General features: G+C 49.3%; 2 protein-coding genes across 19 annotated transcripts in view; one reads left to right on the forward strand and one right to left on the reverse strand.

Annotated features, from left to right (window-relative positions):
• PLEKHG4 (pleckstrin homology and RhoGEF domain containing G4) overlaps nucleotides 1-16,183 on the forward strand; it is a 28,411-nt gene that overhangs the window by 9,156 nt on the left and 3,072 nt on the right. For 5 of the 6 annotated variants that reach the window (XM_072815003.1, XM_072814997.1, XM_072815011.1 and 2 more), the window contains 3 exons: nucleotides 96-212; nucleotides 406-642; nucleotides 732-847. In XM_072815003.1, the coding sequence (XP_072671104.1) occupies nucleotides 96-212; nucleotides 406-642; nucleotides 732-847 (470 nt within the window). Of the gene's footprint in view, nucleotides 1-95; nucleotides 213-405; nucleotides 643-731; nucleotides 848-1,016; nucleotides 1,718-16,183 lie in introns of those variants that run through there. The other variant, XM_072815019.1, reaches the window with a different exon arrangement.
• The window catches only part of KCTD19 (potassium channel tetramerization domain containing 19), a 32,217-nt gene continuing 17,698 nt past the window's right edge, over nucleotides 1,665-16,183 (reverse strand). For 7 of the 13 annotated variants that reach the window (XM_072815092.1, XM_072815028.1, XM_072815055.1 and 4 more), the window contains 14 exons: nucleotides 14,413-14,563; nucleotides 13,425-13,616; nucleotides 12,075-12,206; nucleotides 9,982-10,192; nucleotides 8,684-8,844; nucleotides 7,302-7,405; nucleotides 6,703-6,845; nucleotides 6,418-6,501; nucleotides 6,038-6,152; nucleotides 5,009-5,636; nucleotides 3,561-3,749; nucleotides 3,230-3,384; nucleotides 2,804-2,905; nucleotides 1,665-1,901 (listed from right to left, as the gene is read on the reverse strand). In XM_072815092.1, coding sequence (XP_072671193.1) covers nucleotides 1,788-1,901; nucleotides 2,804-2,905; nucleotides 3,230-3,384; nucleotides 3,561-3,749; nucleotides 5,009-5,636; nucleotides 6,038-6,152; nucleotides 6,418-6,501; nucleotides 6,703-6,845; nucleotides 7,302-7,405; nucleotides 8,684-8,844; nucleotides 9,982-10,192; nucleotides 12,075-12,206; nucleotides 13,425-13,616; nucleotides 14,413-14,563 — 2,481 coding nt within the window. In that variant the 3' untranslated portion in view covers nucleotides 1,665-1,787. Of the gene's footprint in view, nucleotides 1,902-2,803; nucleotides 2,906-3,229; nucleotides 3,443-3,560; nucleotides 3,750-5,008; nucleotides 5,637-6,037; nucleotides 6,153-6,417; nucleotides 6,502-6,702; nucleotides 6,846-7,301; nucleotides 7,406-8,683; nucleotides 8,845-9,981; nucleotides 10,193-12,074; nucleotides 12,207-13,424; nucleotides 13,617-14,412; nucleotides 14,564-16,183 lie in introns of those variants that run through there. The other 6 variants (XM_072815025.1, XM_072815085.1, XM_072815026.1 and 3 more) reach the window with 6 other exon arrangements.

A 16,183-nucleotide genomic window follows, 5' to 3' on the forward strand; every position in this document is an offset into this window, starting at 1 on the left:
TGGGTATGGATATTCAGGAAGGACTCACTCGAGGGGGTGGGTGGACAGAGCCCAAGGACAAGGCTGATGTGCACCTATGCCCACTCTCCACCCAGAGGTGCGCATGGCTGAGATGGTGTCCATGGGTGTGGGGAACAAGGCCTTCCGGGACCTCGCCCCCAGTGAGGAAGCTATCAACGACCGCACTGTCGACTATGTCCTGAAGTGCCGAGGTAGCAGGCAGGCTGCAGGGGGCGTGGGGGAGGAAGGCTGCGTGGGAGGCGAAGGAAGGCTGCGTGGGAGGCGAAGGAAGGCTGCATGGGAGGCCACGTGAACTTCTGTCATCAGCCCTTGCATGTGCTCCCTGCAGGACCCTGGCCCAGGTGGGCTCTGGCCTGTCCAAACCTGACCCTCTCTCTTACACAGAAGTTCGCTCTCGGGCCTCTATTGCTGTGGCCCCATTTGACTGTGACAGCCGCTACCTGGGGGCCTGGAGTTCCCTTCCTGGAGACCCCGCCTCTTGCTCTGTACTGGGGTCCCTCAACCTGCACCTGTACAGAGACCCGGCTCTTCTGGGAGTCCGCTGGCCCCTGTATTCTACCAGCGTCCCAGAGGAAGCAGCGCTGGAGGCCGAGGTGGAGCTGGGCAGTCAGCTGTCTTTGAGTAGGTCTCAAAGATACCTGGCAGAGGCAGGCTGGTATCGCTTAAGGTCTGGCCATCCCTTGCTGACAGCTTACCTTCCTCCTCCCTAGCTCCTGAGGACTCAGAGGTCTCATCCCAGTGCCCATCAGTCAGTGGATCCAGTGGCTCTGACAGCAGCTGTGTGTCAGGGCAGGTCCTGGGCAGGGGACTTGAGGACTTGTCCTGTGTGAGTACCATTTTGTCCTGTATCTGCCAGCCCCAGCCCAGGCCGATGGCTGCCTTTCCTTTAGGTGGAAATGGGGGTGGATGGGCCAGGGCCAGGGCCATACCCTAGAGATCCCCCTTGGACCCTGAGTTGAGGAAACAAGCAGTCATGCCTAGCTTGTCAACCACAGGTCTGAGCCCGGGCTGGAAGGCAGACGGTGGATCCAGCAGCTTTTGCTCCAAGAAATGTCACCTCTCAGGATCTGCTGTGACCAGAGTGTGGCTGCCACCTGGGCCACCTCCAGCCCATGTGCACTACCCTATTGACTACTCTTTCTGATATCTGTGCCCAGTGGCAGACTGGCAGGGACTTCTCCTAAGGAGCCTGGCTGCAAAGCCTGAATGACTACCCTGATTCTTAGCTCCTGGCCCCATGTCCTCTTCTCTTCCCTCTCCAGTTCCCACCCCAGTTACGGGTTAGAATTAGACTAGAGCAGAGTGTGGGTGTTTCCATGCTCTTGGCTGGTGGTACCCTACCAGCCTTGTGGCTTTGGGCAGCAACTGGGCTGCCCCTACCCTCAGGAGGAACATAGGTAGGTTCCCAGCTGTTGTTTCCCAACCGCTGGTCTTAAGGCCAGCTTCTCAAATGTAGGGCAACCCCACCCCTATTGTACCCTTAACTGTTGACTGCCCTGGCTGCCCAAGCCCAGCTCTTCTTTTCCTGGGTTAGTTTGGTTATATTGACTCAACATCTTTTGAATAGCTTTCAGTTAGAGTTGTTAACTAAAATTATTTCAGTGGTTGTTAGGTCTTTGGTGTCTCAGAGAGAGTCCAGGCCCTTGACTCGTAAATTACTCTTTATTTATAATAAAAATAGACTGACACACCTTCAGATGGGCACACACATTCTTAAAATGAGCCTTGGCAGGTGGGGGGTATGTGAGGGCGCATTTCTGGTCACCCTAGCCCTCTTGTAAGTACTTGCCCAGGATAGAGTAAGAGATGGACCTTGACAGGCCCCTCTGGATGAGCAGGTCCATGCAGCAACCATATTTCCTGGCGAAAGGCAGTGTGAGCTAGAAGGAAAGGCCCGTCTTATCCCTGGCTGGTTGCCTACTCTAGCACTGTGTGGGCGGGGTCCTCCCATCTGGGGGCAGGGGCAGGGGTAGGGCAAGGTCTGTGGCCTCTGATGCTCTCAGGCTCAGTTTTGCCCAAACACTTCTCACAAGGCTGTGGCTAGGAGTGGCTACCAGAATGACCAGAGGGTCAAAAATGTATGTTTTGGGCCACTGGTTTTCCATTTTCTAGCTGGAGATGCTGACATTACCTTTCCAATCAATAGACCAACCAGAGGCCTAATAGTATAGGCAACTGGTGTGTTTAGGATAAAGTGTCATAATAAGGTACTTGATTACAGAAATACCAGATTAATGAGAAATTAGCTAAATCTTTTTCACCTACAATGTTAAAATAAAAACTTACAACTCTAAAATTATTTTAAGGAATCAAAAAACCAAAAGGGTCAATCCTTTGGTTTTACGGAACATTTTTTTTGGTAAAGAACGCTTTAAAGCAGCTCATACATGAAAGGAACGTACAAAAGTGGTGATACAGCTAAGTAGGTAAAGTCAGTATCACCCATTAATAAGGTCTGACTCCTAATAGTTTCTCTGATTTCAGCACCCCAAAAGCTTGGGCTCACATGATGTGCTTCCCGGCATGGTCAGAGGTGTTAGTGATGAAGGCAAAATTGGTACCATTGGAGGAAAATCACAAAACCAGTGGCCCTAATACTGCTTTTTGATCACTCTGGACTGGTTAATTTCAGCTCTTGTTTCTCCCTCCTTGGGACCAGGGACTGGAGGTCTAGCTGCCTGCCTTGCCTTTTGGGCAGTACTGGCCTGGCCTTCATGCAGCAGGACAGTATCCATTTGAGGTATAATGGGGTCAACATTCCCAGTGGGGTACTGGCCCTCACCTCCACCCAGCTGTACAGGCGTTCCTGGGTGTGCCGGTCATCCTTGAAGCCGGTGATGGCCAGCAAATCCACCACAAACTGCTTGGGGCTGATGTGCAGGGTCTGCCAGGAGAGCCCCTGGTCAGACAGGGCTGGAAGCAGCTGCCTGACACACATTTGCTCCCTGTCTTTCAGAGTGGGATGCAGAGCAGGGGCTTCCCTTGGTCTTCAGGAGTTACAGGAATCAGGGGCTGTCATTCCAAACTACCTCTTGGTCAAGGCTTGGTTCAGATGACACTGCCCTGTCTTCCTATCCGTGCTCTTCTTGCCACCCTTGTGCCCCTGACCTATTCCCCTTGACTTGCTTCCCCTTGCCTGGTACCACTTATTGTGGGGACAGGGGGACAGACAGGTAGAGAAACAAGGTCTGAGGCTTGTCAAACATACCCACAGCTGGTTGGTCAGGGAGACCACCTTGGCTGTCATGGCTTTGGGGTCCTTTTGCCTGATGGAATCCAGGATGATGTCAGTCAGGAAGCGGTGACATTTTTGTGCATAAAACATCTCTTCCCAGGATAGAGAGAAGCTCAGGAAAGTCACCTCTGTGGAGAAGAGAGTAGACTGGCCACAGCTGCCTGTGGCTAAGGCCTTAGAGCCAGCCTGGAATAAGGGGAGAAGTGTAGGGTAGCTGAGGGAGACTCTTCCTGAAGGACCCTGGGTAGGGGTTCAGGCATCTCCACAAGGAAGTACAGGGCCAGGTATGGCTTCAGAGTCTCACCTTTGGGCTGGGGGCTGGCTGTAGGTGGTGTATGCTTGAGGTTGTCGATCTGTGTGGTATAGATGATGCTGTCCTCAAAGAACATGCAGGAGCCATCGCTGCCCACTACAGGGGGATGGGTCACTTTGAGGATGACCCCTGCATTATTCACCTCAGCCTCAGGCAGAGGCTGCTCAGGGCCAGGGCTTTCTGTGAAAACAACATGGGGGGAGGGGTGGGGTCCTCCTTGAGCCACTTCAGAGCCCAAGCAGGGAAGGAGCCTCTGGTGACAGATCAGCACAGACAGTTACCCTAACCTTCCGCCTCCAGCTTCTCAGAAGTGGCACCCTCTGCTGATAGGGGCCTGTCCTGGCTCTCGTCTCTCCATTGTCTTTGAAGCATCACAAGCCCAATCCTACATTTCAGAACAACAAGGAACTCTCCAAATCCTTCTTGAACTAAGGCTGGTATTAACTAGAGCTGATAATACTCTAGGTGAGGGACTGGAAATCATTGGAAAACTAAAATGGGAGGACCTTTTTGGGTGAGCTTTCTGACATATGTCTACTCTGAAGAGTACATTAGACTAACCAACTCAGGGTTCACAGGCAGGGCACAAGAAGGCCCCTCCAAGGAGGGCCTAAGGCTTTAAAAGGAAAAGCAAAAGAATACTGTAGAAAGATGAGGGAACAGAGGAAATAGCCCAACATGGCAATTCTCAGCATACTCCCCTGGGTCATCTCCACAGTGCCCCACCACACACAACACGCCTCTCTCTTCAGCTCTTTCTCCTGTCTGTCCCACCTCAGTAATCACCCACCCCCTGCAGTCACACAGGGCAGAAACCTGGCCCCTCTCTGTGTGGATCCTTTCCTACATCCTCCCCCCCCCCCCCCCCAACAGCCTAGCTTGTTTGACCTAGAATGACCTTCCGCTTCTAACACTTCTGTTTCTGTTGTTGCATTTCCTCTACTGCTGGAGCAAGCTCTCAATGCACACCTGACTGCTTGCTCCCTTGTTTAAAATTCTTCAGTGGCTGCCCATACCCTGTAGGATCAGAATAAAGTACCAGGTCCTGAACTTGGTCCACAAGACCTGTCCTGGTAAATTATGTCCTCAGCCCTATTTCCTATGACTTCCCTACGTGAAGCCTGGCCTCCAGAGCTAGACCAAAGACCTGTGTTTCCACAAGCAACCGAGACTTCTACTTCCTTCCCCTGCTTATTACTCCCTAACCTCCAGCTTCCTTTGTGCTCTTATTATTTCATAGACACCCTCTTCCCATATGCTTCGTGCAGACTCTTGGCCCCACAAGCCATGCCAGTGTGTTGGTCATCTCTGCCTGCTGCTTTGCAGATCTGATGTCAGCGAATAGAGAGTTCTAGTCCCCTTTTGTCACTAATTCACTCCATGGTCTTGGCCTCTCTGTTGTTAAATGACACTGAGGTTAAGGATGGGGCAGGACTCACCTTTCTCCCTTGGCTTCTGCTTGCCCCAATCCTTCAGGGTAACAGCTCTTTTCACAGGGAAGTATGGCTTAAAGGTTGGCTCCAGCCCCTTGTCTTTGGCTCCAGCTCCAGCCCCTGCCTGTTGACCCAGGTCCTTCTCTGAGCCTGTGGAACGTCCTTTCCAGGAAGCTGAGGTGACAGGCTGGGAAGCAGCCTCACTCCCCGAAGGGGGCTGCAGGGTAGCTTCCTCCATGGAGCTGCTCTGGGGAACTGGCACTGGCTGGAATTCCCACTGTTTGCAATTGACCATGTCCCATTCCCTTACCAGGGAGATGAGTTTTTGCATAGGGGTGACAGGAGGGTCTTTGGTTTCAGGTTTCTGTGTGAGGTTGACTGTGGTGCATTTCTTCTTGGGAGGACTCTCAGGGTGGCCCCCCCAGTATGTGGGGTTGGCACATAGGCCAGGACAGTGGGAGTATGTACTGGGATTGCCCGCCCTCTTGGCACCTCGGCACAGGGACACCTGGATGGCCTGGGAGTACTGCTCAGCCTCCTCCATCTGACTGGATCTGGCCAGGGTTCCCTTGGCCTTGTTCCATGGAGTCCTGTCATTGCAGTCTTGGAAGTCCACAGGCATGCAGGCTGTGGTCTAGGGAAGGAGGACACAGCAGCTCTGGGAATTTTGTGTTTCCACATTGAAGCTTCACCTGAGACCTAACAATCTGGGCCTTCAAGACCTCACTTGCTCACCCAGATCAATCCCATCCTCCACTGAGGTCAGCCACTTGAGCTTTGCTCAGCTGAATGGGGGTGATGCCAGCCCAGGGGCCTCTCATACTCCAAAGGAACATACTATCAGCATTCTAGGCCACAAGTGGCCAACACCTCCCTGTACCTCCTTCAATTTTCAGACATAGTTACCACACTAGGAATCCATGTAGGCCCTGCTCTTTAATTCAGCTATGCCCCTCAGTAGCAGAGCCCACTGCTGAACCCTGTGGCAGCACTCTCACTCAGGACAACACCAAGCCAAAGAAGGCTGGGGCTTACTTCTTTGGTGTCTCTACTGAACTCCACCAGAGACCCTGGCCCTTCCGTCACCGCATGCAGCCTCCTGATGGGAAAAGCTTCTTCATTTTCAGATTCTTTCTCCTGGGTCCATGACCTGCAGACTCCAAGAGGGAGTCAGTAAGCAGAGGCTTCTACTAGTCATCGACCAGTTGGTCAGGTCTGCCCTTTGGCTAGTTAACTTTAGACAGTGGAGGAGAAGGGCTCTTAAAAGGTTTCACTTAGGTCATTGGCCAATCTTGGGCCTGTTCCACCCCCTGAGCCCCAAGGAGAATGGAGAGGTGGGACTTAAGACAGGATTCTCAAGAGGACTATAAAGGTCCAAACTCCAGAATGTGGTGTCCAGAGCAAAGTTTCCTTACTTGTATGCCTGACATTGGGCAAGGGCCTCTGAGAGGGATGGGATGTGGTATTCCTCTACCTCCTGGCAGAACAGGGGCCATTCCCTGCAAATGACAAGATGTCATCAGGCTGGGCAGCTGGGGCGGGAGTGTGGGTGGAGGTACAGCCTTCAGAGCTGCTGCCTTGAACAGCAGTTGACATACTGGAAATAATAAAACCTCCTCCCTGAAGGCTACAAACTCAAGGTTTTTTTGTTGCAGAAGGAAGGGGTTTTATCCCATAATTTCTTTCCATTTGTCACTTACTTAAATTCAGATGGTAAAAACAGTTTTCCAAGTCTCAGGAAGTTGAGAATATGTCGGAACATTTGGCCATCCCCGTGGATCAGCAGGGTCTGCCCATAAGTGATCCAGTACACTCTTTGAGGGTTGGACAGAAGTTCTGGATACTGCAAGGGGTTGTACACCAGACTCTGTTAGTCTGTTAGTTAAAGGGCAGGTCAGTCTTCATTTTCTCATCCGTTCTAGAACAGGCTTTGGGACTTCCATCTCCTTGTCTTATTAGCCACAGGGAGCCATCATGGGGAGACAAGCATCCAGGGACAAGAACATCCCTGCTTCAAGTTTTGCTGGATTCCAGACCAGATAACCCTCTCAAAGCATTTGTAACCCTACTCTGCGTCTTGCTTGATCCAGACCCCTCAGATTGGTCTCCTCCCTACCCAAACTCTTGAGGACCTTCCTAGCATGCTGCTCATATACTAAGAGTATTTTCAGCCATGGAGCCCAAATGTCTTATTCTAAGCAAGCGCTAGGGGGCTCTGTGAGGCTCAGGTGACGAGATTCTAAACCGGCTCAGCCACAGAAGCCACAGAAGAAAGGAGGGTAGCCTGGGGCCAGCATACCTTCAGTAAGGTCTGCAGGGTGGTTGCATACCAGTGGCTTCCAACATAAACTTTGATGATCTGTTGCGGGGAATACACAGTGATTTCTGCCATCCATCTCTCATCTAAGGAAACCAGTGAGAAGGAACATACTGCATGACCAGAAGGGAAATTAGGTAGGGCATTTTGGTTAATATCATATGCTAAGACTCAGTATTTTCATTAGTTAGGTTGTGTTGCCTCCTCTGAGGAGCAGCAGAAATCCTAGACACCACTCCTCTCAGGCCTTCCCTGCAGCTCACCATACAATTTCCTGGGTGGTGAGGTAGGTTTGTAATGGCAGCTTGCAAGGTCAGCTGGTGACTCTGGGGGTGGGAAAGGTGAGACCTCTAAAATCTCATCCCCAAGGGTACTGATGCTCTTCCCCTCACCCACCTCTCTCAAGAAAGCTGGACTAATGTTCCTGTCTACCTGCATTGCCAACTGCCTCTGGTTTCTGGCTGGGTGTATAACTTCATGTGGAAAGGAGTCCCTCTGTATGTTTGCGTGTATAGTTTGGTAAATGTCACATTGCCATCTCATCAAATCATCATCACTGCTATAGAGACCAAGCTTCTAGGCATGTCTGGAGAATGGGGCTTTATTTTGAGAAGATGAATCCAAGACCGTTTTTCTGGGGGACTAGACTTAGGCTTTGTCTGATGTTTGGGAACCAGTTTCTAATGAGCTTTGAAATGAGTAAAGGGTAAATAACCAGGTTATTTAGTTAAGTAAGAGGTATATCATTAGATTGTGAACTCCATGAAGATGAGGACTGGGTCCATTTTGCTCACTTCTATACTCCTAATTAGGTCTACTTCTTTCCTGGTATATGGTAGGTGCTCAATAAATGTTGACTATTGCTGAATGACAATACAGTGGAAACCTGATCTAAAACTTTTTGTTAAGAGGTTATAAGACAGCTGCTGAAAATTAGTTTTGGACTCAGACTCAAACTCTAGCTCGATCATGATGTCACTGTGTACTTTGAGCAAGTTACTTCCCTGAGTCTCTACTTTGTCTGTTAAATGGACCCAGAGATTGTTCCTCCCTGGATGGCTGTGAGGATCAAATGAGCACAGCACGTCAGCTCTCAGAGCCAGAGCAGTCCTACGCTTGAGGACCCAGCGGCCCCATAGTGAGGTCAGTCTGTACTGCCCAGTCTATACTACTCGAGGCTACTCATGGGTTTGAGGTGAGGAGGGGTACCTTAACATGAAAGTTTCCCTCTAGGAAAACCTATAAATGTTGACTTTCCTCTCCTCTTCCATCTAGTTCCTGGCCCTGGCCAGTCTTGACTTTCCTATATGATACCCAAGCTCTCCTCTGATGCTAAATTCAAATAAAGAAGCTTCCTCACTTACTGAGCACATCCATGGGTGCCAGAGTCCTCGGCTCCAGATGAGTCTTCAGGGCCACTTTCATTGGCTCATAGGTGATATCCCTCTTGTCCAGGAAGGCACAGAGCTCATACACCTCGGAAATAGTCTCAGTCAGGGGCAGCCGACAAGTTCCCAGCCAGTTTCTGCCCAGAGGAAAGGCCTGTTAGAGAGAATCTCAGCACTGCACCCCAAGGGAGTCCAGCCTGCCAACTTTTCATATCTAGAATGCCTTGCTCCTCACTCTGGCTCAAACCTTCGGTCACTAATATTTCCTGCTTTAACCAGAAATCTGGTGATGTCTTGTAGGAGACTGAACCTGGACACACAGGCTCACCATCTAGTTTGATATATTTTCTAGACTCTGCCTAAGGTTCCACAAGCCAGGCCAGGGCCCAGCTACTCTGATTCTGCCCCCATAAGTATCTGCCCATGATATCTCAATTACTGTTTAGCAGCCTGCCATGGTCTTGGGAGATTACAAATACCATGTGTGCCTAGTAAAGAGGCTGGGGGTCTGAACATCAACCCTTTGCCTCCAAAGGCACTTGTCTTTGCCCTCTATGACATCAGGGATGGGACATCTCTGAGAGAGATGGGTGGTATGGGCCACAAAAGCCTGAAATGCCCAGAGTTGGCTGACCTTCTTCCCAGGGGCTCAGGAAAACCCACTTCTATGTTTAGTTTTGGTACCAATATATTTTGTGACCCTAAGAGAGTTGCCCCACTCTGAACATCAGTTTACCTTTCTATAAAACAGGATTAGAGTCCATGCTCCTGCACAAATGGAGGCACTCTGAGCTCATGCCTTGAGCCAAAGGCCAGGTATCACCTCCTTCAGAAAGCCTTCTTTGCTTTGCTTCTGGAGGTCACCCCCAGCTCTGGCCCTTCTGTGTATCTAGCAAGCCTCCCAAGGGTTGGGGTTGGGGAGGACCTTTGTAGAAAGATCTGCATGGCAGAGGAAGTATCTAGCACTCTGAGGGTTGTGACTGTGGTCTGGTCATCTTAGACCTAGAAGAGGGCTAAAAACAGCAATGGATTGCAAAAAACAGAAATATGAACCCAACTGAAGCCTTTGAACCTTGGGAACCCTTGTACTTGGCACTTGTACTCTCCTCTAAGACCTGAGTTTAGTGTTGGTGGTGGGTGTAGCTAAAAGTTATGAGTTTGTCCCTAAGGACACTACTTCCCTCTGGCTCATGGGCAGGGCCCCAGGTTGGTTCCCGAGGAAAGGCAAAGACCAGCCTGAGTGGGACCAAGCTGCTCTCTGAAGAGGGCCTTACTTGACATGCTGAAAGAGGACCCCGTTCCCTGTGATGTACAGTCTACTGCCGTCCAGCGTGCTCTCGATGCGGAGCTGTCCCAGTGCGGAGTCTGGGTACTTGACAAGCAGACCCAGGGCCATCATGTACAACGGCTTCACAGACTCCAGGCCTGCTGCATGGCCCCCCTTCCCAGGGCTTGGGGGGGAACAAGAGGTCCGGGAACAGCCACCTGTGCCGGTGAGAATGGGGTGACTCCTAGACCCCTCATGGTCATAACTATTGGAAGCTTTGGGTTTTGCTTCCTACTGCTGCCTTGAATTAGTACTAAAGAAGCTTAGAGGGAGCTAATTTCCTTGCACAGCCAAATCTGGATCTTCTCAAAATCACTATAATTTTTCAAATACTTAGATTGAAAGGTCAAGTTATTTATTGGGAGGTAGGGTTGGGGGTGCTAATTTGCTCTATCATTAACATTTGAATTTCAGAAATTTCAGGAGAGCAGCCAATTGGCTCTAGCCTCTGCAGGAATCTCCCTTAGTTCCAAGCTCTGCTCTAATCATCCATGGGGGATCGGCAACCATCGCACAGAACCTGATCTGCATCACAGGCTTCTCAGATTCACAGCTCCTATCACTCCTGGGCAGAATTTTCCCCAGAGACAAACTATGTGGTGTTACTTTCAGATTGGGTACTTGGGTTGCTGGTTCATGGGCAGGACCTTGTTCTGCAGTGGGAACATGCACAATCTATAGGATCCTATCCCATTGGCCACAATGGCCCAGTAGGCAAGCTGCTGGGTGATTTTCATGGATCATCTGCAGTCCTCTGAGTGACCCTACAGGAGGGGTCATGCCATCCTTGTATCACAGATGAGGAAACTATCCTGAGAGGCTGATTAAGTAAGTACTTTGCCCCACACCACAAAGCTAGGTGGGGCAGAGCTAGGATGTGAGGGCAGCTTTGCCCATCTCCAAGGCTACCAGAGCTGTTTCCCTTAGTCATGTGTTTTATAAAAGGCAAAAACCATGCTTTGTATTTGAGGGCTGCTGCATTGTTTGCAGAGCCTGGCTGCAAATATGCTTTCCCTCCATCTTCACATAGCTCTTGTGGAGCAGGCACTGCTCTACTCATCTCTCAATGACCATGTTCTCTGACAAATAGAAGCTCTGGAAGGAGGGATTTGAATCCCCCCCCCCCCCCCCCCGCCTTAAGTGGATTGGAAGACCCTGGAACAGGCTTCTGAAACCTGCTGCAGGCTGCCACTACTTCCAGATAGGATAGCACTCCCATTTTGCCTGATGAGGAGGCTGGGAGAGCTGGGCCTAAACAAAGGGAAAGACCTTATTCCCATGGGTAAATGTCTGGTGATGCACAGGCCAAATTTCACATGTGTAAGTTCTATACATTCTCAGCATGTCACACTGGGGTAGTTAGCTCCTTGCAGCATCCACAGTAGCTTCCATAGATGTGCAGGATGGGAAATGGGATGATAAAAGGCAAGTTAAAAAAACATGAGGAGGAAACTGGAATGAGGTAGGGCTGGGGGCATGAAGGCCTGGATTGGACCACAGTTAGGAAGTGTCAGAAGACGGCAGAGACAGGCACAGCAGCCAGAGGTTGTAAAGTAGGGAAACAAGGAAATTTGGGAGTGGGTGAGATAACTGAAGCACTAATGGAGAATTTGCCTGAGAGTTTCCCATGCCCTCCAGCTATGCCTGGAAGAGATAGGATGGCAGTGTCAGTCAGGTGCTGCAAGTTCACAGTTGCTCACCACTTCTACAAGCAGGGCAGATCTGCACACCCCTGGGAAGCTTGTGCTTGGGCCCAACCTCCCTCCCTAGGATCCTCAAGCCTGGTTTCCCCACCCAGGCTGGGCTGAGCTATCTACAGCTCAGTGGGACGCTGAGCAGACACGGGGCACACAGGGCTTCAGTCTGAAATTGTTCTTCTTAGATTCTAAGTCAGCCAAAACACCCGCCCCTCTTTCACCACTGCCTAAAGCCCAAAATGGTTGTGGGACGGAGGGGAGACATTTGTTCTTGGCTTTTCCAACTCAAGCCTGGACTGCCCCAGAATGTCAAGGGGAAGGCAAGGCTCCCCTGGTGACATACCCATGTTCATCCGGTACAACCTTATAGCTTCAGTGAGTTCAGGGATTTCCAGAATTTCCACTTCTGCTTCTAACACGTCTATATTGGAGAAATTATCTGGTAGTAAAATCTTCTGTGAGCGTAGAAAATTCACTTGAAAAGCAAAGGGAAACAAAATGATTAAGGAGGTTATTTCTTATTTAATCATAGGTCCAGGTTTTGGCAGGTTTGTGTACTGCAACACATCCTAGACTCTCCTTGTTCTGAAACAAGTTCTAAACATACCTGGTTAGATTAGCTTTGAGCCTGTGGTTTCAAGGTGAAAGACCCCAAACTACTTTGTTTTCCTGTGTCTGAGTCCATGAGTTTGACCTCCCTTGGCCTGACCTGGGAGTCCCAGGCCAGGCCCTCCTGGTGAACAAACTGTGACTTCGAGACTTACCCTGTGAGTCTTGACCCAAGAGCAGGTCATTCCAAAATGTCTGTCTTGCCGCTTACAGAGGAATGGCCCAGCTGAGCTGGGCTGGCAGGTGGCACTTGCAGTTTGTCCCTGCCTGAGTTGCAGTGTGGGAGGCAGAGATGGAGCCAATGCTAATGTCCTGTGTGAATCAACTTGGAGATTCAGAAGCACATCAAGACAATTTTCCAGGTGACTGTTAAGTAGGAATGGCTGGGGTTCCAGGCATTTGGGCCCCAGTACAACTTGGGTGTTTCCTACCCTGTTCATCTAGGCAGCAGCAGTATCTTGGAATCAAAGAGCTCATTCAGTTCACATCCTGACCAGAGTGTGGAGGGAAAGAGGTTCTCTCTGTCCAGGGTTGAAGATATCCTCCCTCCCTAGCCCACGAGCTCAAGCAGACAATTTTACAATGATTCTGAGGAACCTTTCACCATACACCCTCCTTCTCTTTTATTCTGGATTTAGTGGATACGAGAGTAAGTAGGGACCATTCTTTAAAACTAAGGAATAGGGATAGGAAACCCTACTTCCTCATTTTATGGTGAGAGGAACTAAGGCCTGGAGCCCACCCAGATGGATACATAAAGGCAAGCTACAGAGTAGCTGACTTTGGAGCCCAGCTTAAGGCCTTGCCCTTCACGCCAACTCCTGTGGCTCCTGATCACTGCAGGCAGCTGCCAGTTCCCCTTTATACCCAGGCCATCCCCAAATGAACAGGGAATAAAATAGCCCCGAGGTTCGTGGGAGTCTAATGCCGGGAATCTGCTTGCCTTCCAGAATGCTCTGTCATGCCTCCACCACTTCAGCTAAGTTTCCGAGGCCCTAAGCGCCAAGCTGAGCCTCCATGAGGTGTAAATGGGGAGGGGTGGATAGACCCTATCAGCCCCCCACCCCCAGGATAGAGCAATCACCAATGAAGCGGAACTCGCTGCACTCGCACTCAATTAAGGCCACAGTCTCAGCCAGCCACAGCAGATTGTCTTCAGTCACCAGGCTTGGATACTTGGCCACTAGGTCTAGGGGCAGAAAACAGTAGTGTACTTCCTCTTCCGTGTCTAACAATGGTGTGTCCATGAGTCCCAAAGGTGCCTTATCATGTAGGCCTGGAAGAGAATGTGTAGAGGGGTATCACCACCTCTCAGAGGCCAGGGCTCTCACTGATCCCAGGGTCCCGGAGGAAGCTGGAGAGATCAACCCAGCGATGGTCTGTGCCAGGTGCCTCCTTTTCCCTCCCCTCTAGAGGTAGCCCTAACAGCACACACAGGAGTATGGTGGGGAGGAAGACATAGAAATCTATTTTTTTCTACAATGAAGGGTAGTAGGACATGTTGTTACATTTTAGCTTATGTACCCAAAGTCATTACTTTGGGGGTAACCCAAAGTTACCTATTTGGTTCTTTTTAATTGATCAAACTAACCATTGTAACTCACAGACAAAATAGATGCTTTTGACTCTCTTGGAAGCTCAAAACCCATCAATAATCATGACTGGCTGTTCTGGTGTCTCAGATAGGCCAATCCATATTGCAAGTTACCCAAGATATAGTGATCATTTTGGGACACTTCTTGTGTAGTAGTTAGAAGGGACTTGAAATGTTGGTGGAGTTCTCTGACTACTAGGAGGGCGGAGAATGCAGCCCAGCCTTACCCAAGTGGAGCCAGCATGCAAAGGAACAAATGTGGTTCTCACTGATCCGAGGGATGTTTAGTTTCAGTGGGTAAGCAGCCTTGGAGAGGGCATGTTGTACAGTACAAGATCAAAGGAGATAGTGGGGAGGTAGAGAGATCATCCAAAACTAGTTCAGAAATCAGAGTACTCTCTGGATGGAAGCCACTTCTGTTAGGGTGAGAAGGGAAGCTGGTGTGGGCTATAGGAAAGGTCAGCCTGTGAGTATATACCTGTGAAGGCAGGGCTTTTTATGGGAAATTCTGAGGGTTTGCTGATACACTTCCATGTTCGCCAGTAGTTCAAAGATGCTCTCTCAGCAACAGGTATGTCTGCAGGCCGTACACGTAGGTGGTGTTTCCCTTCCTTCAGATTATCTAGAGTCTGTTAGATACAAAGAATTACTGCCTTGAAAATTCTAAATCATATAATTATCTACCAGTTCTAGGGAAAAATACCAGGAAAAATAGTGTGTAACTTACTTTGGTAAAGTGTGTTGAAATAAATTTAGACAATCACACACAAAAATAAAAATTTAGGTCTACAAGATGATATGCTGATATTCAAAATTTCAATAACTATCTTCTTATCTTTGAAATAATCCTTTTGAGTTATAATTTTAGGCTGATTAATAGAAATTTATTTTATGTAAGGTTAAAGAGTAATATATATTTAATCATTAAAAACTTGAGATTTTCTACCATTTCCCTTCAACAATTTGTATAACTGCTGTGATCTGCTTATTGTTTGTGTTCATCCTAATCTTGGAATGTGACCTAAGCAGGGAAGTGGAGGTGGCACAGGATACCACATTTTTCAAAGAACTTTTTTTTTTAAAGATTTATTTATTCATGAGAGACAGAAAGAGAGGTGGAAATGTAGGCAGAGGGAGAAGCAGGCTCCATGCAGGAAGCCCGATGTGAGACTCGATCCCAGATCCCAGAATCACACCCTGAGCCAAAGGCAGATGCTCAACCGCTGAGCTACCCAGGTGTCCCTCAAAGCACTTTCATATACATTTACTCATTTACCCTGACACAGCTCTGTGAGATAGATGTGGTAAATGTCTGCATTCCCATTTTACTGATGACACAATTGAGGTTAAAAGATTTGTGACTTGCTGAAGCAGTCTTCCACAACCAGAGTTCCTCCACTTGAAGGAGCAGCTGACCAGGGGTGGGTACATAAGATGAAGTACCCTAGGTAGACAGGCTGAAGCTTAGAGCAGGAGGTGGGCTGGTGCTACCCTTCACTCGGGTATTCTCCCTCAAAAGTTCTGAACAAGCGGCAGATTATCATAATAACATCAAGCTCATTTTTCTTGTCCCTACTCTAGAAGAGTATTTTTCCCTAGAAATTTCTAGAGATAGCTGGAAAAGTAGTCTTTAAAAAAAGATTCCATTTATCTATTCATGAGAGACACACAGAGAGAGGCAGAGACACAGGCAGAGGGAGAAGCAGGATCCCTGCAGGGAGCCTGATGCGGGACTGGATCCCAGGACCCTGGGATCACGACCTGAGCCAAAAGCAGATGCTCAATCACTGAGCCACCCAGGCACCCCTAGAAAAGTAGTCTTTGAAAGGCATGGTATGACAATTTTTTTTTCTCTAAGAGCCTTTCTCTAAGAACACCTTAGATTTCAGTCTGAAACGAATAAAAGAACCTGCTTCTAATCTGAAATACACAAGTGAAGAAGCTCTTGTGAAGCTGCTCACAGGAAGCCCAAGCTTTGAAAGGGCCCTCTGGTGGCCATGGCTATAAACTGCACCCACATAACTGCTTAAGTGAGAGAATCTTCCTTACTTTGGATGACTGATGGACTTGTGGAAGGACGGAAGATGTCCAGGGTCGTGGGGAGTGCTTTTGGGGAGCACTGAGTAATGAGAGGGAAGAACAGGGTATGTGTAAAACACCATAAGAGAGTCTGTCATTCATTCATTTAAGAAATGGCTTGTATATCTCCAGGGCCACAGATACTGTGCCTTGACTCAAGTAGCCCTCAG

Source organism: Canis lupus, chromosome 3, assembly GCF_048164855.1.
Source record: "Canis lupus baileyi chromosome 3, mCanLup2.hap1, whole genome shotgun sequence".
NCBI lineage: Eukaryota > Metazoa > Chordata > Mammalia > Carnivora > Canidae > Canis > Canis lupus.